Raw genomic sequence first — 24,648 nt, 5'->3', positions numbered from 1 at the left:
AGTCCATGGTAATATTGAATAAATATTACAGTGAAAAAATCATTTATATTTATTTTACCCCCCTTGGGAATCGAACCCGGGACCTCCAGAACGGTAGCCGAGCGTGCTGACCATTACACTACGGAGGCGGACAATACACTACGGAGGCGGACAATATTTTCTTATATTCAAAAATTATATTACGAAATAAATAAAAAATGTTCTCTAACTAATCATCACACGACTTCGACCCAGTGGTAGGCAGAGTGGACTAAAACCCTACACTGCTCTGTCTTTGCAAACATTATTTGCCTTTCTCATATTCATGCATCTCCGCATACACACCCACGGATTATTCTGACTTCTGACCTGTCCATTTTCAAGTATTTGAATCACTAGATCATGCCATGTCATAGTCAGCCTTCCTCCGCTTCGGCTCGTGTATTTGTTTTACCATTCTTCCCTCACTCATTCGTTGCACATGTGCAGACCATCTCTTTCCTTATTTCACTGTTCGAACATCTATCATATATCGTTGCACTGCATATTCCCATGAGTGATCTTATTCCGACTGCATTCAGTTACATATTTTTTCACCCTTCTTTGCCAACTCAGGAAAATCCAACCAAAAATTTATAAACACAAATGTAAATGTACAGTAAAAGCTTGTAAGAACTCAGAATTTAAAAAATAATTACAAATTACCAAATTTGAAAAAAAAATCATTTTCAACACATTCCAACACGGATGAAGGAGAATGTGGACGTCTGAAAATTTTCAGAGCTTACAATCTGTCAAAGGCTGGTTTAAGCGGTCACTTTATACACATGTAGCGTTCACCATTCTACCCATAATTGACAACCACACTACTCAAATTTCGGAAGTTGTATTTATCTTTTGGTTGACACTTTCTTTCACACGTGAGTTCTCGGCATCATTGGTTGAGAAAAAAAAATAACCATAGAAATACCTGCTACAAAATGGAGATAATGTTTTATTACCTATTACATCATCCTGCTTTGATGGGGTCGTGTTTCTGCTTATGGGCATCAATGGAGGAACACTGGGATTCTGTGGAAAATTTGATACATCAATTATATAATAATTTCAACATATAGTGTCAGAAATGAAGACTCTAAGAAGCATATCAGGCAAGAGTCTTTGAGATAGAATAAAAAACGATCAGGGAAATATGCGAGATCGAAGATGTTGTTAGGTAGGGAAGGCAACGAAGTAGACAATGGTATGCGCATGTGAGGAGAATGGAACCATCCAGACTCCCCCACATTGCACTGTACGGCCAACCCCATGGTAGACGACTCCGGGCAGACCACCAAAGAGATGGGTCGATAGCTGGGAATCGACATTGCAGGAGGCTAATCCCTCTTAAAAACAGGCCACAAGGCCCACAACAAGATGAAGAAGAAGAAGAACATATTAATGAAAAAAAAAAATTGTACCAAAACCGAAACTTAATTTTGTTTGTAATTTGTTTCTCCTACACGGGTGTGTAGTGCATATATGCAGGCTATTTTTAAATGTTCATCCACATTGTTTACGGCGTACATATGTACGCCGTAAACACCATGTACGCTGAAAACCACAAATATTTGTGGTTTTCAGAACCCTTATTTGCTTTGCTGTGTATGGATAGGTGGGCTACATTAAGTACGATTGTTAGACTTATGATATTCCATTAGGAAATTGTTCCCATGAACTCACCTTGGCGTTGCTGAGAGGGGAAGGTGCCGTGCTTGTGACTCCAGTCGATGTGATGGTGCTGCATGATATGAGAGCTTCGGCATCCAATTCCATCTACATTATTAGGAAAAACCATTAAAATTACCTTTTTTTTTTTAAATACGTCAATATGAAGAGCAAGGGTACAAATTAAATTGGATTATTATTTTTAGAAATCAAAGGGAAATGTTTATGTTCTCATTATATAAACTAGCTAACTAACCATCAGACGACTTCTAGCGAGTGTTTTTTCCTAGAATTTTCACTCATGAATTACATGAAATTATAGTAACTTTAAACATAAAGAGTAAATCCACTCAACAAGTGGGCATAGGCTATGAAACTTATAAAGTTGAAGCCTGGGTAGGGACATGATAAACGGTGTTGCATAAGCCGTAGCTAGATTTCAGAGTCACTTGGACGTTAGGTAATTTAAAAAAAAAATCAGGCTTCTTCCCTGCAGGGGTAGGCACTGAGAATAGAATGCCACACCAATCTGTCTTTGCTAACAATCTTTGTTCTCTTTCACGTTCATGCATCTCCTCATACATACCTGACAATTATTCTGACTCCTGGCCCGACCACGCCCAAGTATTTGAAATACTTTATCATGCCAAGTTTTCCTCGGTCTTTCTCTGTTTCTATTACCAACCACCTTCGCCTCATAAATTTGTTTTCTTTCATATTCTTTCTTCACTCGTTCAATACACATGGCCATACCATGTCAACACACCTTTCTTAATGAATATAATTATTTTATTTTATTTTTTGACCTCATATAATTCTGAATCCAGATTCTGAATAAAAATTTGTTTGCCTTTATGATCTGAAGTCAGTAAACAAATCAATGGAGCGTATAAGGTCATACTGATATCAAGATCCGGAATGTGTCGTATCTGGGACATCGCTCACTCTTTTCAAGAAAGTCATAAATCAAAAAACTTGATTTTTCAGAATAACGTTTTCAAAATTTAAAAATATAATACAAAGTGTTACAAAATAAATATCAAGCCACTTATTAAACTTTTTACTGTGCAACAGATCTTTTTAGGTAAAACCTGAAAGTTTTTTCTCCGTTTTAAAAATATTTAGTATATTTAAAAAAATAATTAAACAATACCTTTTCTTCAAAATGTAAAAACAACACTTTCTGCCCTGTAGCGGGTAAATATTAAGTTAAAAATATGCCGCTTTTGCTGGGATATAGTACATTTTCTTGGCATTCCGAAAACATGCACAACTGAAAATTTACGATTTTTTATTTATGACGTTCTTGAAAGGAGTGAGCGACATGTGCTAAGAGGAGAAAGGTACGAGCTATTGCACCTAATCATAAAATGCAAAATAGAGGGTTGACGAAGTGCGGGCAGAAGACAGATCTCCTGGCTCCGGAATATATGAGATTGAACGGGGATCAGGACCGTCGAGGCGCTGTTTACAGCTGCCCAAGACAAGGACAATTACTTTTAAGTGATATTCGACGTCCAGGGGACCTGACATGACATGTACAGAAGATACAAGGTCCAGGTTCTGTAAACTTACCGGTGTGGATGCCGTTTGCGGAGAGGACGGTGTTTGGGAATTTTGTCCCATTAATCTCTGCTGGTTTTGACGCTGCGTCACCTTGAAGTAGATCAAACACATGTAGTATCATTTCAACCTGCCCTACGTAAAGTGCTCTAAATACATTTTTGTCGATTTTGAGATATTTGGTGTATGTTATCAACTAATCGTTATCTACAAATATAAACAAACAAGAAATTTATATATAAAATAAATTACGCCTAGTTTTCAGGCGTATAAGACGCTATCTACATCGAATTTTCAAAATGAACTGAACTCCTAAAACGCTAACTACTTAATTTTGACAAAGAATAAAGTTTTAAAACGATGTAATACATTATTTTATCGTGTTTTCAAATTAATAATACTAGTTTAGAATTTCAGATAAAACCGTTTATTAATAAAAATGAATACGTTGAAAAAATATTCTAAGCTCTCTCCTGTAAAGTAACAGATTTGCAGATAGAGTACTTTACGTAGGGGGCGTCGATTAAAATATATGGTTTTCTGTAGACTCAACCGGAATGGTTAAAAAATTCCATAATGCACAATTTAGCATCACGTAATTTCAAAGAAAGATTCAGCAGTTTGTTTTAATCCGACACAACAACAAAAAACAACTGAAAATAGTTTGAAATGTTTCGTTTTCTTTAAACAACTATCAAGTGTTTCCTGTATTAGATACATAACATAATTACAAATTACGATAATGTGCCCTCGCTGAGTCTTCCCGTACCGAGGGGACATTTTACAATGTTTATTTATAAAATTATACAAAAGAAAATTGTTTATGGTATGCAATCAAATGACATGGCCACATATTAGCCAATGTTTTTCAAAGTATAGATTTAATATATTGTTATCCACCTTGAAGTCTGTACTTTCTCAGCATTTCTTCTCCATATTATAATAGATGAATTTAAACGTTGTGTTTCATTCTCTCTTGCTGCTCGCTGATAGTGTGTGAAGGAGACGTGTATTTACCAGTGCTTACTATTTGTTATTTTATTATTATATTATGTTAACGACTTTTTGTTTCTCTATTAGTGTATTTTTATACTAGATATTGTATATATGTATTATGTTTAAGGCATGTTGTCCGCCTCCGTAGTATAGTGGTCAGCACGCTCGGCTACCATTCTGGAGGTCCCGGGTTCGATTCCCAAGGGGGGTAAAATAAATACAAGTGATTTTTTCACTGTAATATTTATTCAATATTACCATGGACTGGTACCTGAAGCGGAGGGCTGATCACCTTTCCTTCATGTGTAAACGATCAAGATAACACTGCATTTATATGACACAGTGCCCTATGCACCATTGGGGTGCGGATGAGGGTTTTATTATTATTATTATTATGTTTAAGGCATTAGCCATTCAATAAATAAATAAATAAATAATAATCGAGGTTCTTTTGACCAAAAGAGGTATATGTAAGGCTTTATACCTTCTGCTAGAATGTGTATGGCATATCACTCTTACTTGAGTAAATAAATTCATCTAGTCGAAAACCAAGTCGTATAATAAATTAAAATATCTTTAGGGAGGTATTTAAGTTCCCAGTAAAATAACATTGATTAACCAAGATTTTCTATCAAATATGTCATGAACTTTCCATACAGAGGCATTCGATTCATTAAATAACATTTTACCACTCTTACTATAATCTGACATATCGCTCACTGCTTTCAACAACGTCATAAATCAAAAATTTAAATATTCAGTTGTGCATGTTTTCGGAATGCCCAGAAAATGTACTATATCCCAGCAAAAGCGGCATATTTTTAACTTAATATTTACCGGCTACAGGGCAGAAAGTGTTGTTTTTGCAATTTGAAGAAAATGTATTGTTTAATTATTTTTTAAAGATATCCTTAATATTTTTCAAATGGAGAAAAAAACCTTCTTTTTTTTACCTAAAAAGATCTGTTTCACAGTAAAAAGTTTAATAAGTGGCTGATATTTATTTTTAATACATTTTATTGTATTTTTAAACTTTAAAAACGATCTCCTGAAAAATCTAGTTATTTGATATATGTATGATGTAGTTGAAAGAAGTGAGTGAAATGTCACTTACATATATTAAATATGCATTTCACATGGTTTTTGTGTACTAAAAATGCATGTATGGTGGACTACATTTTTTATTGTAAGATTCCCATCGTTGCAAATATTGCTAGATAGAGATAGGTTTCTTGCGGAATTGAATACATGGCCATTTTTAAGACTGATGGGAATTTAGAATTTAACACTGGACATTTTTATATCAATTTCGAGTATTAAAAAACGCACCGGAATTTGGGAGGCAATTTTTAAAGAAAACGGTGAATCTTATAGTCAGTAAAATACGGTAAAAATTATACATAAAATATTACAACATAGTAAAATCATATCATTATTAATAAGTTAATATTATTTTGTTGTTGGAAACTTTCTAATTTGACATGGTATTAATAATTTAATCAATATTATCAAAGCAACGATCTGTCAAAACAAAAAACAAACAAAAATTGACAAATCTTATTATCAGAAACTAAATACATTATTTCACACCATGCGGAAAATAAAATATTTTCAAAAATGCATCAGTTAATGAGTATCTAACCTGTATCAATTTTTATGACTACTTAAACTTATAAAATAACTGATCACTTCCTCGAAACCACTGAGCCTTCATGTAATTTACAATAACGATAAGATTGTATTATGCGATGCAGCGCCCTATGCACCATTAAGTGTGAAAAAGAAACAAAAAAACATACATACTTTTTTAAATTTAATTTAATTTTAAAAAATTAATTTAATTTAATTTAAATTAAATTTTCCTTAATAAGTCAAATAAATATCCATTTTAAATTTTATTTTTTTATATTTTTTATATTTGTGTTTTTATTATTTACACAAATATTTCAATTTCATACTATTTCTATGAGCCTAAGCGGCTCATTATTAGAAATAGGTATCAAATTGTGGCAGAGTGGGTTCGAACCGAGGAACTCTGACTTAAGACTCCGAGACACTAACCACGGGACCACACCCGACACATACCACTACTTTTTAAAATCTATTGTGTCAAGTGTTTCCATGCATTTTGCACCATTTTCAAACACCATATATGACGCAGAATGCATCAAATCGCGTGTCACAATAGATTTTTAAGAAATAGAGGTGTGTATTTTAAAATTAAAATTGGATACATATTGCTGCAAAGTGAACGGGCGAATCGTTTAATGAAAAAATTTATATCAGTGATTTTTCAATATAATTTTATTTAATACTTATGTATCTGGTCACGCGTTTTTGTGGCTCAGTCAGGTTAAATGGAAATGAGTGTGTAAATACACACGCGTACTCGAATGCAACATTGTGAAAAAAAATCAAAGCAATCATTGAACAACTTTAGATTTGAGATTTCAACAAAAAAACTTATCTAGATTATCTTGGACTGGTACCTGAAGCGCAGGACCTTACCATCATGTAATCAACACTCAGGAAAACACTGCATCAATACGATGCAGTGCTCTATGCACCGTTGGGTGCAGATAAGGGTTAGAAGAAGAAATTCCTCTCAAGGAAAAAAAATAAAGTGTTTAGTAACGGATCTGCATCATACGCAAGGCAACATCAATCAATATTTTTTTCAATAGTATTTATCTAATTATTTTTGAGTTATTATGCAATGATTAAAGAAAACACTTGTTTTTATACCACTTGAGTTTCATTAAAGACTACTAGTTTCGGAAGCTAATCTTCCATCGTCAGGTCTGAATAATAACTAAAATATATAATTAAATAATATATTGTTTCAAAATTCTTCACTTTGCTTTCCATTTTTCCTATGTTTTCAAACTCCGCCCCTTGACTAACCTGCTCCCCCTAACATTCCCTTCTCCTTATTTATAGAACAATTTTATATTTTATATTTTAGTTACTATTCAGACCTGACAATGGAAGTTTAGCTTCCGAAACTAGCAGTCTTTAATAAAACTCAAGTGGTATAAAACCAAGTGTTTTCTTTAATAATTTTAACATGTTTTACCACAAAGTTAATGCCGAAACAAAAAATAGAGTAATTATGCCATTGTGTCTCCAAACTATTCTTTGCTGATGTTAACCCTGATAATGGTGTTTACGATGGTGGCAGAAACGTCTGCAAAGTAAAGTTTCCACACAATATGGCATATTGACCCAGAAAAAAACAATACAAAGTGCTATGTTAATCTAACAAAATTAGTATTTTTTAATCTAAAAAAATCAATACTAGTAGATCATTCTATACGCATCACGTTATTCTTAAGTGCATTGCTCAGAAAAATAATTCAAATAAACCTGATCACTGGAAAGAGACAATTAAACTGAAAAATATAAAATTGATAAAAAATTATAAAATGATACAAAGAAAAAATACAGAATTTCAATATCAGCCAATGACATCGTCCATCTATATTTCTTCATGGCAGTAAAATTTAATAAATTATGAGATGTTGCATTTTTATTTTTCATTTGTCTGATTTATAATCATACAATTTAAACTTTGGAATGTTGTATATATGTGTCGCCTACTTTCAAAATCTGCCAGATCCATGTAAATCGATTATACAAAAAATGCAAATTCCCCGGGCAACATTTATGGTTAAAAGATTTGTCTATCATTAGATAAAATATTATGAAATAGAGAATTTTCCCATTTTTTTTGGATTTTTTTCAATATTTAAAAAAAAAAAACACGAGACACAAACCGATAATGACGTCATCTTAATTTTTTACTTATCCCCGCTCTCTGATTGGCCGATATGGGTCAGAAGGCAAGTTTCATGAATGTAGCGGAGTTCGAACGCAGTTTTTAAGTATTTTTTAGCAGGGTTTTCAATTATTTCAATATTTAAACAATAATATCTGGCAGATTTTGAAAGTAGCGACACATATGTCGAAAGTGACAACACACAATTTTTTAGGAAATTGGAGTCTGTATCCATGGCTGATTTTTGAACTATGTGACATGACATGATTGACAACCACACTACTCAAATTTTTGAAACTCTTACATGTATCATAAATCTCGATTACACTTTATGTGCGAATGCACTGGAGCCATCTATGGTTGGATTGAGAAGGCTTTTATGTACCAGAGACCATTGTAATTTCCATTCAATTAGTGTCGGGTTGTGGTCCTGTGATCAGTGTCGCGGACTCTCGAGTCAGAGTTTCCGAGTTCAAACCAACATTTCCACAATTCGATACCTATTTGTAATGATGAGCCGCTCAGGCTCACAGAAATAGTATGAAATTGAAGTGTTTTTATAAATTATGAAAACACAAATATTTCTCTTGTTTATTAAAAAAAAATCATAATGTCAGCAGATTCTTAAGATGGGGACTGAACTCCACATTTCGTTGTAACGTAACATTCGCGGCTAGCATCCAACATTGGATGGAGCACTCGGAACGCTGTACTAACTATACGAATGCTCGCATCATAATGTGTTTTTTTTGGGGTCAAGGGATCTTGCATCCCTTATGTCACTGCGACCATATTAGGTCTATTGTGACTTCCCTCTGTATTACAGCTCACTGCCAAGACCTACATGAGTCATGTAACTCACGACCTGTCTTGGTGGTAAGAGCTTCACCTTCTCGGAGTCCAATAGAGGTCCTCCAAGGATGTGACTTCGTTTGTGAGCGAGTGCGTCACAATTGTAGAGAATGTGGATTGGCGTTTCGTTATCATAATGTGTTACGTTACGACGAAATACTCCGGTCAGTCCCCACCTTTACAGACTTATATTTGCGGGTTTTCTTAAGCAACACCGAGATACGACTTGACTGATGACTAGGGTACTAGAGCAAGATGCGGGGTTAGTGTGTTAGCGTTACCTGGGGGTGCATGCGCTCCGCGGGGCCGGGCGCGGCGCTCACCTTGTGCGCCAGCAGGTGCTTGATGAGCGAGGTGCTAGAGCCGGGCGCGGGGGCGGGGGCGGGGGCGGGGGGCGCCACCTGCAGCAGCGGGGGCGGGGAGCTGGAGGGGCCGGGGGCCTCGCCCAGCGCGTGCGACAGGTGCGGGTGCGAGCCCATCTGGGATTCGTAACAAGAATACATTTTTCATTACATCATACATCCGTGCATTTTCATACATCCATATTAAGATATGGAATTAAGTCTTGGGGACATTCGACGAAAACAAATTTAAAAATGGTTCAAAATCTGCAATATTCCATGGTCAAAAAAAATATGCCCAGTCATATTTATAATCAAAGGGACAATCCAATCTTGATATATAAACATTTAAAATTACTGCCGGTACGTGGAATATTGTGGATGAGTATCATCGCTGAACAACAAACTAGACAAAAATATGAAAATCCTTTAGTACACAACCATGATACACGATTTACACACAACGAAGGTTTGATAGTCCCAAGAATTAACAATAAATATGGGAGTCCAACACTGTAATATATCGTTCCGAACATTTTTAATTTGTTACCGACGGATGTTAGAGGTCAAAATAAAATATGGAACAAAGGCAAAACAAAGGAATGGGTAAATGATCAAGAGTTAATTTTATGAAAATTGTAAAATGTTTATATTCTTAATTTTTTTCCCTTTTTTGTGTCTATATTAGGTTAAAATCGTTAAAAACAATAAAAAATTTATTAAAAAATAACTCCACCGACAAGACACACAAGGTGACTTGGTGGGTCTCTGCAAAAAAAAAAAAAAAATTATTTTTATTTATTTCAAAACATATTACATACATAAGTCATATATACATATAATATTCCCGATGAGAAAAATCTATTTCTTATTTTGGAACATGGGATTAAGGTTAACAAGTAACTGTACATTTGTCCTGACGATGGAATGGTTATTCATGATATCCTTCACCCTGAGCTTCTTCATTTACACCGTCTGTACCCCACCAAATATACTCCACTTATATATCTAAGAATCTGAACAATTTTATATACATATAATGATCAAATTGACAATTTATCAATTCGATGTGGTGCCCTATACAGCTTTGAGCACAGACAGGGTGTTAAAAAAGAAATGATTGCATAAAAAACATACCTGGAGTTTGTTTTGTTCAGCTTTATTGAGCTGAGCTTTCAAAATTGGAGAGGCTGGTCCTAGAAAAATGTATAAAAAATTACTTGTACTGGAAATAATGGGTCCACATAGAATGACTTGGTATACACAAACGCCCTAACACTAAGTTAAAACAATATTTTCGTAATTTGTTATCGCCATTTTCAAGGTCATGAATTTAAATTTTCATAATAAATTGTAACAATACTTTAGAAATTTCTACAAAACTAACTAACTAACCATGGCAAGATTTCCTCTGTATTTCTCTGCTTTTATTACCAACTACATTCGCCTCATAAATTTGTTTTACTATTCTTTCTTCACTCATTCGATTCACATGCCCAAACCATCTCGACACACCTTTCTTAATTTCTAATAATGCGCCGCTTAGACTCACAGAAATAGTATGAAATGAAATATTTGTGAAAATAATAAAAACACAAACATTAAAAATAAAATTTTTAATTTAAAATGGATATTTATTTGACTTATTAAGCAAAATTTACTGTAAAAAAACATCTCCTTAATTAAAAAAAATGTAAATGTTTTTTTTGTTTCCTTTTCACACTTAATGGTGCATAGGGCACTGCATCGTATAACAATAGTATGAAATTGAAATGTTTGTGTAAATAATAAAACACAAATATTTTTCTTTTTACAAAAAAATAATAATTATAAAATCTCGTTGCCAGCGGTCCGCAGGCGTAAACAATACAAGTCTGAAATGTGTTAAGTAAAAATATATGAGACGGTGAGAGAAAATTTAAATTTTTACCAGTTTTCACACTAACGACGGGGGTTTTGTTGATGGTGGAGGGCCTCTGCCTCAAGCCCATATAGCACTGCTGAGTTTCACCCGTCGCAACCTTCAGTGGTGTAGGACCAACCATTCCACCGAAAACAGATCTAGAATGCCAAAATTCACACAGTAAACATTAGAGGTATTCTTCTTCTTACTTCTTAAACCCTTATCCGCACCCCAATGGTGCATAGGGCACTGCGTCATATAAACGCAGAGTTATCTTGATCGTTTTTTTTACACATGAAGGAAAGGTGATCAGCCCTCCGCTTCAGGTACCAGTCCAGGGTAATATAGAATAAATATTACAGTGAAAAAATCACTTATATTTATTTGACCCCCCCTGGGAATCAAACCCGGGACCTCCAGAACTGTAGCGGAGCGTGTTGACCATTACACTACGGAGGAGGACAAACTTCTTTACAAAACTTCTTTTTTCTTTAGAGGTATTACTTCTTTACAAAATTTTGAGTGTGTCGAAATACTTGTTCACAAATCTGGATTATCTCCAATTATAGGAGTATTTTTCATATTATTTTTAGGCATCTCATCAAAGATGAAAAAGAATATGGAAGACATCCATATTCTTCTTCATCTTTGATGAGATGTCAAAAAATAATGTTACTTCTTTAGTTACCCAGTTGGGAGAGGAACATTTAAATTTTGCACACATTTTCAGGAACCAATCATGTGCAAAAGTTGAGGTCCGCCTGTAGTTTTTTCCAATTTTATTCTATTTGACCAGTGACCTACCAGTCGATGTTGGTAGCGACGAAATCCGGTCACCGGTCAAATAAAATAAAAGCGGAAAAAACTATTTGATTGTCCAACCCGAAACCTCCACAATGGTAGCTAAACACGCTAAACATTACACAACTGAAGCAGACTAGAGTTAAAATTAAAGTTACTATTATTTCATTTAATTCATAAATGACAAATCGCTCACTCCTTTCAATAACGTCATAAATCAAAAATCGTCAATTTTCAGTTGTGCATGTTTTCGGAATACCCAGAAAATGTACTATATCCCAGCAAAAGCGGCATATTTTTAACTTAATATTTACCTGCTACAGAGCAGAAAGTGTTATTTTTGCATTTTGAAGAAAAGATATTGTTCAATTATTTTTTTTTATATACTAAATATTTTTCAAATGGAGAAAAATCCTTCAGGTTTTACCGAAAAAGATCTGTTGCGCAGTAAAAAGTTCAATAAGTGGCTTGATATTTATTTTGAATACATTGTATTATATTTTTAAACATTAAAAATGTTACTTATTGTAACTGCAGACAGTTGGTAGAATTCCATATTGAATTGTTGGTAATATATCCAAAATAATTTCCTAAGAAGTGTTTGATAATGTCCTAAGAAGACGAAACGCGTCATGTATTAAAATATACATAAATAAATGTAGAATTCAATCCAACAAAAACCGTGTTTTATTTTGGATATATTACCCAATAATTTAAAAATGTTCTCATGAAAAATCAAGTTTTTTTATAGGGTCCGCCATCTAAAGTTTTTTTTTTCAACTAGTGCTTATTTCGTGAATGGTAACACTTAGCTCATGTCTGATTTGACAGATAATTAGTTTTATCCTTCCGCTGAGCGAATATGGTTGTGTATACGCTTGAACAACGCTGGGAAATATTGCGACATTACTTTGAAAATCATGGTAATGTTGCAGAATGTGTGCGAAAATTGCGTACGGTTTTTGGAAGAAGAGAAGCACCGTCAGCTCCGTATGTTCGTTATCTTGTGAAAAAAGTGAAAGAAACTGGCATCCTCATCGATAAACCAAAGCGTGAAAAGCCAAAAACAGTGCGTACACCCGAGAATATCGATGTTGTGGCAGAAAGTGTGCGTGAAGCGCCATCAACATCAATTCACCGTCGTTCTCAACAATTGAACATTTCGGAGACATCATTGAGACGAATTTTGCATAAAGACCTTGGTATGACGCCATACAAAGTCCAATTGGTTCAGGAGTTGAAGCCAACTGACCATCCAATGCGTTTTCGCTTCGCTGAGTGGGCCTGCGATCGACTTACAGAAGATGCCGATTTTGCCAAAAAAATCATCTTTTCGGATGAAGCTCATTTTGATCTTGGCGGGTATGTAAACAAGCAAAATTGTCGTATTTGGGGCACAGAAAACCCGCACGCATACATTGAAAAGCCGGTACACCCAAAACGAGTCACTGTTTGGTGCGGATTTTGGTCCAGAGGCATAATTGGGCCATTTTTCTTTGAAAATGAGCAAGGAGTGGCCGTTACAGTCAATGGCGATCGTTATCGGGCCATGTTGAACGGATTTTTGTTCACAAAAATTGAAGAGGAGGATATTGGCAACATTTGGTTTCAACAGGACGGCGCTACGTGCCACACAGCCGAAGCTACACTCGATGTTTTGCGCCCTGTTTTAAAAAAAAAAAGTTATTTGGCGGACCCTTTATATATGACGTTCTTGAAAGGAGTGAGCGAAATATGCAATAATGCACAACTAAATTTGTGATTAGCTTAAAATGATTGAATCCAAATTGATTTCGTCTGACCTTCTGGCAGTGAGCAATGTACTGTTTGGCACAGCGCAAGTAGAAAGGGCAAACATTACCTGACGCATCTAGGGAAGTGCAGGGGCGATATGACACCCTTGCGGCCGACCTTCTGACAACAGGCCATATACTGGTTGTAGATCTCGGCCGAGTCCAGACGGACATTGGCCGGGCACGGCTCCCAGGTGCTCCGCAACCAGGCGAGGGCAAACTGCTCATTTTCCTGGAAAACGGAGATTTCTTCACGTTGTAATGTAAAACCTTTTTCTATATAACTTTGTTTTTAAATCACTATATTTTAATTGGAACTTAATTGTAATTACCGGTTTCAAAGCTAACGGCTTTTTTTTTCAAGACTGATTAATACTAGTATAAATCAGTCTTCAAAAAAAAGTGGTTAGCTTCGAAACCGGTAGACATTATAATAAAATATTTATAGCAATTATAAAACAAATAGTGTAATGGTCAGCACGCTCGGCTACCATTCTGGAGGTCCCGGGTTCGATTTCCATGGGGGGGTCAAATAAAACCAAGTGATTTTCTCACTCTAATATTTATTCAATATCACCCTGGACTGGTACCTGAAGCGGAGGGATCACCTTTCCTTCATGTGTGAACGATCAAGATAAAACTGCATTTATATGCAGTGCCCTATGCCATATTGGGGTGCGGATAAGGGTTTGAAGAAGAAGAATAAAACAAAGCTGTATTTTAATTATAAAATGGAAAATCACAAAGTAATTGCATCAAATATAAATTATCCCTCTTCTTATGTTTTATATTTCAACAAAAGAAAGGAAAAATAGAGGGTCGTCGAGGTGTGGGCAGAAGACAGATCTCCTCGCTCCGGAATATATGAGATTGGAGGGGGATCAGGACTGTCGAGGTGATATTTACAGCTGCCCAAGACAAGGACAATTACTCTCAAGTGATTATTTTATTAAAACTTCATGTACAGAAAAGAAATATGTACATTGGCGGGCTCATTGCTAAAAAGCAATATTTTCCAACCAACCAAAAACAGACTATGTAGTGATATTGGTCAAAACATTTAATAGCTTATATAGCTTTTTATTTAATTAATTTAATATACAGAATTACATTTATTGTTTATTTAACACAATTTCTATACATTTCTACTGAATACAATCTTATAATTTTAGTTGCGCTGAGCCTCTCCAAATGGACTTTTTTTGTTTTTGTTTATAGTATCATGTTATACATATAAAAATATATATTATAGGGGAAGATATACATTTATGCAGTACGAGGGAGTTATCTTCTTTAGTTTTCTATTGTATAGTCTGTATATCGTAGTCATACAGGAGAAAGTGACCAAGTGCATATTACAAAAACGCGATCGTTGACTATTCGATATCTTACTAGCTTAATTTTGCCCTGAAAAAATCTCAAAGGAATTTAAACTTGGAAGTATAATATGTATATTGACTAATTAAAAATGGCTCACTGCATTGATGTTTATTTTCTTGCCAAGCAAAAGTGACCTAAATGGCCCTCCTGAACGTTTTACGTTTTGTTAGTTGGCCACTTTCTCCTGTACGACTACAATATCATTCTTCAGATTTCCGCCAATTGAAAAGTAAATTCAAAATATGTATATTTATTTTCTTTCCATTTTAGATGATGAAGTGTTCCCTTCCCTATTCTTACTATCCTACCTGCAGACAAGCTTGTAAAGAGGCTTTGTGGGTTATTCCATTTTTAAAAAATCTTAATTTGTATTAAATTTTTTTTTTAAACTTGCCCTTTTTTCATAAAAATCTTTAAACACACTATCTGCAGGCGGATTCACGCACATAATAGAGATAAACATCTCTGAAAACTAGTGATAACATTTAACCATACTGTATACATCGATATGAGATCAAAAGATGCCGCAAAAGTCATGCGTAAAAATAACTTACAAGCAACTTACGATGAGTCAAGTGAAAAGGTAAAATTACCCTTCCCGCAGATAGTGTGTTAAAACTCAGTCAAAGGGCTAAGGGCTGGTGCATGCGTAGACAATTGAGGTCGACTCACGTGTATGACCTGCTGATGAGCGTGCTGCTGCTGCACGGTCAGCTTGCCGATGTGCGAGGGCGGCAGCGCCTCCTTGGGGGTTGGCGCCGGCGGGCCGGCCTGCGCGCCCCCGGGCGAGGCAGCCCGCTGCGCCGGCGCGCTGAGCGCGCTTGCCACACTCGTCACCGTCTGCAGCTGCTGCACGGACTGCGTCTGCAGCTGCTGGATCTGGGGCCTGGAGAGGGAACGTGTACAGATTTGTTAATCAGTCTAGTCGTTGTTGCTATTTTCCTATTCCTCTTCTTAAGTAACAAACTGTGGTGAATCAGGTAGGTCCCTATGCCAAGAAATCAAGATTACAACAGTGACATAGAGGAGGCTTCGAAAGGCCTTACACATTTGCAAACGCTCTCCTTTCCCTAAGCCCTGTAAATGCCCAGATTTCCAAAAAATTAACTAACTAACCATCACACCGCTTCACCGCAGGGGTAGGCAGAGAGAGTAGAATGCCACACCACTCTGTCTTTTCAAACATTCTTCGCCTCTTCCACATTCATGCATCTCCTCATACATACCCGCCGATTATTACGACTCCTAACCTGACCGCTTTCAAGTATTTGGCATACTTGATTGCGCCAAGTTTTTCTCGGTCTTCCTCTGCTCCTTTTTATAGGTTTTTATTTCCTATAACTGATTTCAGTGCACCATTCACTTTGTTCCCAGCATTTACTCTCCTTTCTATGTCTGATTTCCATATTTTTGTTGTCTTCATATGTTGTGATGTAATTATTTTATAAAAAAATTAAATTCTTGTATAATATAATAATAATAAAACCCTTATCCGCACCCCAATGGTGCATAGGGCACTGCGTCATATAAACGCAGTGTTATCTTGATCGTTTACACATGAAGGAAAGGTGATCAGCCCTCCGCTTCAGGTACCGTCCAGGGTAATATTGAATAAATATGACCACTCTTTAATTTTTATTTGGGCCTGGAAAGGGAACGCGGACAGTTTTGACTTTGACAGAGTCAGGGTTTGAGAGTTAGAGTTTTGGTTACAGAGTACGGGAGGTGGCCTGTCGGTGCGGGTGGTTTCGTAATCCTGGGGTCCCCTAGTAGGGTTACTAACCTTCCTGCCGCTGTCACCCTGGCTATTAGAACATGGTGGTGGATTGTATGCACTAGTTAGTATCAACTTACTGCTGCTGCATCTGATGGTGCACTTGCTGCACGGGCGGGGGCGGGGGGCTGGTGGCGCGGAGGGGAGGGGCGCCCCCCGGGACAGTCTCCACCACGCGCATGAGGATGCAGGCTTTGGGCCCGTAGCTCTGCGCCTGCAAAGCAAAATAAAAGCTTTTTTTTATATTTCGCTCACTCCTTTCAAGAACGTCATAAATCAAAAAAACTTGATTTTTCAGGAGAACAATTTTAAAGTTTAAAAATATAATACAATTATATTAAATATATATTATTATAGCAAAAATAAATATCAAGCCACTTATTGAACTTTTTACTGTGCAACAGATCCTTTTAGGTAAAATCTAAAGGTTTTTTCTCCATTTAAAGAATATTTAGTATAATTTAAAAAAATAATTAAACAATACCGTTTCTTCAAAATGCAAAAACCACACTTTCTGCCCTGTAGCGGGTAGATTAATTTAAAAATATGCCTCTTTTGCTGGGGTATAGTACTTTTTGGTAATAGGTTTTTGTTTTGTCTGCCTCCGTAGTGTAATGGTCAGCAAGCTCAGCTACGGTTCTGAAGGTCCCGGGTTTGATTCCCAGGGAGTCAAATAAATATACAGTGAAACCCGGAATTTACATGCCCGGATTTAAAGTTTTCCCGCCAATTGCGTGTTATTATTTCAGTCCCGATATATTTCAATACATTTATTACCCGTTTTTACGTTTTTTTCCCCCAATTTACGTCGTAAATATTTCAAATATGCGAGTTACGCGCGCTTGACAATGAGTCTGCGCAGTATACATTACTTCCGCCGCGATTGGTCGGCGAGCGACGTTGTGATTGGTCGATATCTTTCAATTTTAACCGTTAGAATGTTATGACGTTTGTTCTGTCATTCGGTTTTTGACTCGGTTTGTGATGCTTCTTTCTTTTTGACATCATTCGCGATCATCATTTACGCACAGTTTTTACGTTTTTAAATTTCTTTTATTAGTTTATTACAATCCTTTAACATTATTTTCTCAAGTAATGTCCCAAAATGAACATTCTCGAAAACGTTGATAAACACGTTGGTTCACGCGTTTCGCCGGCGCGTGATTTGGGGCTACAAATCACTACTTTGGCTACAAAAATTAAAAATCGGGTTTCGATTAAAAAAAGTGCAATGGAATGTGGTCCAATGGTGACAAAACACATGTACATATCCACATCCAAGTACGATAAACTCGGAAGAGATTTTGAAAAAATAAAATCATGTATATGACATGATTTTATTAATAAAAAATAAAATTTTAATGTTATATTTTTTTTCAATACCCCCTATTAGCATTTTCCCTCCAATTAAGTTTTTACATTTTTTTTCAATAAAAACGAAAATATAAAACTTTTTTTTCAATAATTAATAAAAAATAGAATTTAAAATGTTATGCATTTTCCCTCCAATTAAGTTTTTACATATTTTTTCAATTAAAAAATAAAATTTAAAACGTTTTTTTTTCAATAATTAATACAAAATAAAATTTAAAATGTTATGCATTTTTCCTCCAATCAAGTTTTTACATTTTTTTCAATAAAAAAAATAAATTCGAACATTTTTTTCAATATTAATAAAAAATAAAATTTTAAATGGTACATTTTTTAAATACCCCCTATTTGCATTTTCCCTCCAGTTTTTACATTTTTTGTCAGTAAAAAATAAAATTTCAAACGTTTTTTTTCAATACCCCCCGTTTACATTTTTAAGTTTTTTTTTTTCGGTCCCTTGAAAAATGTAAAATAGGGGTTTCACTGTAAGTGATTTTTTAACTCTTAATATTTATTCTATATTTTCCTGGACTGGTACCTGAAGCGGAGGGCTGATCACCTTTCCTTCATGTTAATGATCAAGATAACACTGCGTTTATATGAGGCAGTGCCCTATGCACCATTGGGTGCGGATAAGGGTTATAAGTAAGTAAGTAAGTAATAAAATGATCACTTAAACCAGCCTATGACCGATTGTAAGTCCAGTCATCTATGTTGTGCACTGGCAGTTTAGCTTTGCTAATAGGTTTTTATTATAACTGATTTCAGTGCACCGTTCACCATGTTCCCAGCATTTACCCTACTTTCCATCCTTAGAAAACATGTTTGTAAAGAAAGTAACCTCCACGGTGATGAGGGAGACAAGGGTATCCACCAGGCCGTGGACCTTGACTATGTAGTCGCAGGCCTTCTCTCCGAGGGCGGTGAGGGCGTACACACACTCCAGGGTCACTACCAGCAGCATTATGTCGTGCAGGGTCATATTGGAGCACACCTCTTCGTAAATCTGCAAACCAAAACACGGAATTACTGGGGTCGTTCCGGTAACACTAATGTTTCTACTACTACTACTACCATCACGCCGCTTCACCGCAGGGGTAGGCAGAGAGGATGGAACGCCACACTCTTCTGTCCTGACATACACTCCTCGCCTCCTTCACATCCATACATCTAGTCATACATGCCCTCCAATTACGCAGACTTTTGACACCGCCAGAGAGCGAGTGTTTTTGCCTAGAATTTTCACTCACGAGTTACATGAAATTATAGTAACTTTAAACATAAAGAGCAAATCCACTCACAAGTAGGCATAGGCTATGAAACTTATAAAGTTGAAGCCTGAGTAGGGACATGATAAACGGTGTTGCATAAGCCGTAGCTAGATTTCAGAGTCACTTGGACGTTAGGTAATTCAAAAAAAAAAGACACCGCCAGATTTTAGGTTCTGATGTTTCCTTGTTACAAAATGTTCAAAATGCCAAAGTATGGTTATAAAAAAATTATTCTCCTTCCTGCAAAATCTATTTTTTATACCACACCATTTTTTATCTCTTAATGTTTTTAATAGTTATTATAACATAAATATGGAATTGTTTAATTGGCTTTATTTTTATTAATGTAACTATTTTTGGTAATGTAAAGTAATGTTTATTATTGTTAATATAACTATTGTTTATTGTATACTTTTTTTAAATCTACAATTAAAATAATTAAAGCTGTACAATTCCCGAACAAATAAAATAAAATAAAAAATTTTAATTTTTTGAAATTTTATCAGGGTTCTGATACAGAAAATCGAGGTTTTATTTGTATGATTTATACAAAACAGAAACAGAAACTTCAATAAAGGGAAACGTTAAATCGTGTCAAGTTCAAGTTTCAATTGTAATTATAAATTACGATACATTTTTTATTTTCTCAGCTTTAAATGTTTTCTGGCAGTGCCAAGAAAAAGGAAAAAAAACAGTTTTTACGAAATTTTCAAGGTTGTATTAAATGTTATATTTTGATTATAAGTGAGTTTTATTGTTGAATAAACATTTTTATTTATTTATTTATTGAACGCCTAAAGCTTTTAACATAATACATATATACAGTATCTAATATAAAAATACACTAATAGAGAAACAAAAAGTCTTATAACATAAAATAATAATAAAATAACAAATAGTTAGCACTGGTAAATACACGTCTCCTTCACACACTATCAGCGAGCAGCAAGAGAGAGTGAAGCACAACGTCTAAATTTATCCGTTATAACATGGAGAAGAAATGCTGAGAAAGTACAGATATCAAGGTGGATAACAATAAATTAAATAAATCTATCCTTTCAAAAGCATTGGCCAACATGTGAAGCCGCAGAATCGGAGAGAACATGGCATAGTTTGCATTATGTACAAATACTACGAATACAGATTTTTGACAGGAGTCTGCTGTTAAATGGCAACAGGGTGTCTGACCTTGGGCTCGAGGCAGCGCAGCAGCACGTCCTCGTTGGCCTCGCTCTGCGCCAGCTTGTTGAGCACCTCGAGCGCGGCCAGCAGGCGCGCACGGTCGTGCGAGGCGAGCGCGGCGGCCAGCGTGGCCAGCAGGTGGCGCGACAGCAGGCACGTGGCCGGGTCCCGCACGCGCACCTCGCCCGCCACGTTGCCCAGCGCGTCCAGCGCCATCTGCCGCACGGGCGCCTGGCTGCAGTTCGCGCACAGCAGGATGAACCTAGGGGGAATCATGAATTAGGCAAAACCATCTGCCGCATCAGCAGGATGAACCTAGGAGGGCGTGTGAGTTAGGCAAACCATCCAGCACCGTGTGCCTGATGGGCGACTGGCTGCAGTTTGCACACAGCAGGATGAACCTAGGGGGGCATGTGAATTGGGCACACCATCCAGCGCCATGTGCCTAATGGGCGACTGGCTGCAGTTCATGCACAGCAGGATGAACTTAGGGGGGCGTGTGAGTTAGGCAAACCATCCGGCGCCATGTGCCTGATGGGCGACTGGCTGCAGTTCACGCACAGCAGGATGAACCTAGGGAGACATGTGAGTTAGGCAAACCATCCAGTGCCATATGCCTGATGTTCTTCGGGGTGGTCATGCCACTACGCCAGGTATGGCGGCTACTTGCAATGTATTTTTTTTTCTCGTTTTCAGATACTTACCAGCGCCACCATTCAGGAATATAAACATTTTTCACCTTTTTAAATCACATCTTCATATGATGTACAGAATACATATCACCGTTGCAAGCTAAAGTTTTTAGCACCATAAGAGCGCTTGTGCACTACATGGAATTTTACTGTCACGCAATCCAGTTAGCATGATAAAACGGATGATTGGCTTGTGTACTTGTCCGTCATTTTCCGAATCGGTGCGCTCGATCGGTGTGCTTGATCGGTGCGCAATCAGGGAACTCGATCACGCTAAACTGTCGTACTCGCTTTTATTCGAAAAAACAGGACTGCCGAACAGTAAAATTCCGTGTAGTGCACAAGCGCCCTAAGAGAAAGGTTACAGAACTTTTACCCACTTATCAAATGAAATTATCAAAATTGTTTTCTTTTTACTGGATTAGATCAAGCGTACCTCAGGAAGGTCTGGTGCTTGGCCAGCAGGGTGAGGTTGTCCTCGTGGAAGGACAGGTTCCGCATGATGGTGGCCACCTGGGACATGCGCCGCGAAATGAGGTCGCGGGCGCCCCCGTTGCAGCGGTTGGCCAGCACGCCCTCGGCGTCCCCCAGCATGGCCCCCGCCACCTCCACCAGGGCTGGCAAGTCCTGCAAAAGGATACTGGTAAAACCACATATCGCCGATTATTTCGACTCCTAACCTGACTACGCCCAAGTATAAGACTTTTATTTTTTATTATTTGCTGTATTTTATGTTTTAACCCTTCCAATCCCCAAAAAACATCCAGATAGTCAGTTACACATTCCATAGCTGAAATAACCTTCAAGTATCTGGCATACCTGATACCAAGTACCAAGTTTTTCTCGCTCCTTTTTCCAACTTAAGAATTATAAAAACGTAAATCTAAAAATAAGCGTGATCTGAAACCACCCTGGTTGTGTGCCCTGTAAATACCCAGCCTTTCATATTCCTCTTCATGTATGTTAACACATTGTAGTCGGGCGCTTCGAACAATAGACTCTAGCCTATAGCGGATGTTTTTCGCGATTAGCGCAAAAATATATATTGCTTTCTTAAAATTGACGCAATTTCTAAACCAAATAATATTTTCGATTTAAATTTTCAAAAAAATTATAAATGACATTTGATCATCAAAAATAAATTATAATCATAATTTTTAATTAAGTATTCCGTATTTCACAATTTGAGAAACATTGTAAACTCTAAAAATAGTCTTCCCCTCCGAGGTATCACTCCCTATACAATGTTAATATATTCAAATAATAAAATACCAAACAGTAAACAAAACAGTGCTAACGGTATGAAAAATAGTCCAATACGTGAAATGACTCAAACTAAACTGGAGATTGAGATCGCATAAAAACTCTAGATTTCTGGCGACGCCTTTACAAGCGGTACACTAGCCAATCCGGACAAGGCATCTCAAATAACGTGGAAAGACTGTCGCCTAGCACCCAGGTAGCAAATTACCCTTCAAGGCGTTTTATTTCACGCTGATAACAAACCCGTATATTGCCGTTTCCTGCCGAAAACCGACAGTCGACAAAAACGGCAAATGCCGTGTCCCGACGACAATGTGTTAAGATGTCTCCGAGCTGACCTTGTCGTCGGGCAGGAGCAGCGTCCCGTCAGCGTCCTCGGCGGCCAGCAGGCAGGAGTTGAGGCTGATCTGCGACACGATGGCGCGCATGGCCAGCCCGCTGATGGGGAAGCGCCGCTCGTCCAGTAGCTCCAGCGTGCCCGTGGGGCGCACGTGCTCCACCCAGAACCAGTCCGTGCTGATCTTGCGCGCCTCTTTGTATGACCGGCCGATGACGTCGCGGAGGCTCGCTGGAATTGCGGGCAATTTTCAGTTTTGAATATTGAATGTTTTGAATATTGAAAGCATTAACTTTGTGGATCATATTGATACATTACTTTGAATTTTCATTTTACAATTTTCAGCATTATGCGCGCGGCGTACAAAGGAGGCGGACATTGAGCGAGCAGCATTTACATGCTTGTAGATTTTGTCCGCCTCCGTAGCGTTATGGTCAGCACGCTCGGCTACCGTACTGGAGGTCTGGGTCCCGACTTGGTATTGACATGGAACAGATCAATATCCAATGTGATATTTTTCAACATAGCGGTAGCTCTTCCTACAGGCATAACCATCGGCAGGTTGGTCCTGTGTATAGGAATGTGAAACAATCTATGCCGACGCTGTCTTAGGTAACTATCGGGAACATACAGACCAATGCTCCGGATAATTTCAGGATTATCTATCATCCAACAATCGAAAAAATGCGTAATCAAATACACATTCCTTCTAGTCTCTAAACTATTGTAGCCAAGCATACCCTGGAGAAACTGGGTCGGGTAGAGCCAAGGATAATAGCCGTACTCTCTCATGTAGAGATACCTCAAAAACTTCTTTTGGACTTTCTCTATCATAAGAGTACTTAATCAGCTTACAGTGGTTGTAGACCGCAGTGTGGCCGAGCAGGAAGTCCACGATGTGCGGCACGGTGTGGACGGGCAGCTTGTTGTTCATGTCTGCGGCCAGGATGGTGCACACGTTCAGCCCGAAGTCCTGCTCGTTGGGCAGCGGGCTCAGCAGCGACAGGGCGAGGCGCTCCACGCTGCCGCCGAACCGGTGCAGTGGCGGCAGCCCCGCGCTCTCCCGGATGTGCTCTGGACAGAAGAGAGGTTAGGTTAGATGCGGTCTGGACGGAACAGATGTTAAGTTAGATGCGGTCTGGACGGAAGAGAGGTTAGGTTAGATGCGGTCTGGACAGAACGAAGGTAAGGTTAGATGCGGTCCATTTTAAAATTAGACTAAAATTTTTTGGTAATTTGATGAGATGTCATCACATGTCCCTTATTTAGTGCTGGTATGTCCAATTAAAAAGAAAATTTTAAATTGTTATATATAATTATATATAGGTAATAAAAGTTGACCAAAATTGATGAAGCAATAGGACATAAAGAACTATTAGATTTAGTTTATTTATTTTATTTCATTTTTTATACTTTATTTTTTTGTCTTATTTAGAAAATATGATAAGACAAATATGACAAAAGAATGAGCTATGTGACGAATCTTGATTGATATACGATATTTAATCCAATGTGTCTATTGTATTGTTTTTAGGGATCAAGCTTATTTATTTATATTATTTTTTGACATCTCATCAAAGATGAAGAAGAATATGAAAGTCTGGACATTTACGGGGCTGACGACCGTCATGGGCTGGTTTAAGTGGTCACTTTACACACGTGTAA

At 37.1% G+C, this 24,648-nt stretch overlaps 1 protein-coding gene across 4 annotated transcripts in view; it reads right to left on the bottom strand.

Moving 5' to 3' along the window:
* Bap170 (Brahma associated protein 170kD) overlaps positions 1–24,648 on the bottom strand; it is a 55,322-nt gene that overhangs the window by 26,883 nt on the left and 3,791 nt on the right. For 3 of the 4 annotated variants that reach the window (XM_088260056.1, XM_088260057.1, XM_088260059.1), the window contains exons 4-17: positions 23,839–24,057; positions 22,985–23,214; positions 21,820–22,010; positions 20,698–20,953; positions 19,080–19,244; positions 16,948–17,081; positions 15,766–15,979; positions 13,782–13,945; positions 11,147–11,277; positions 10,354–10,412; positions 9,157–9,354; positions 3,262–3,342; positions 1,702–1,794; positions 981–1,050 (exon numbers count right to left, since the gene is read on the bottom strand). In XM_088260056.1, the coding sequence (XP_088116182.1) occupies positions 981–1,050; positions 1,702–1,794; positions 3,262–3,342; positions 9,157–9,354; positions 10,354–10,412; positions 11,147–11,277; positions 13,782–13,945; positions 15,766–15,979; positions 16,948–17,081; positions 19,080–19,244; positions 20,698–20,953; positions 21,820–22,010; positions 22,985–23,214; positions 23,839–24,057 (2,205 nt within the window). The remainder of the gene's footprint in view (positions 1–980; positions 1,051–1,701; positions 1,795–3,261; positions 3,343–9,156; positions 9,355–10,353; positions 10,413–11,146; positions 11,278–13,781; positions 13,946–15,765; positions 15,980–16,947; positions 17,082–19,079; positions 19,245–20,697; positions 20,954–21,819; positions 22,011–22,984; positions 23,215–23,838; positions 24,058–24,648) is intronic. The other variant, XM_088260058.1, reaches the window with a different exon arrangement.

This window comes from Brachycentrus maculatus, unplaced genomic scaffold (genome assembly GCF_059751285.1).
Source record: "Brachycentrus maculatus isolate JH-2025_06_01 unplaced genomic scaffold, ASM5975128v1 h1tg000122l, whole genome shotgun sequence".
Classification (NCBI taxonomy): Eukaryota; Metazoa; Arthropoda; class Insecta; order Trichoptera; family Brachycentridae; genus Brachycentrus; species Brachycentrus maculatus.
The sequence above is the reverse complement of the archived record's forward strand: the minus strand, read 5'-3'. Positions and strand labels throughout refer to the sequence as shown.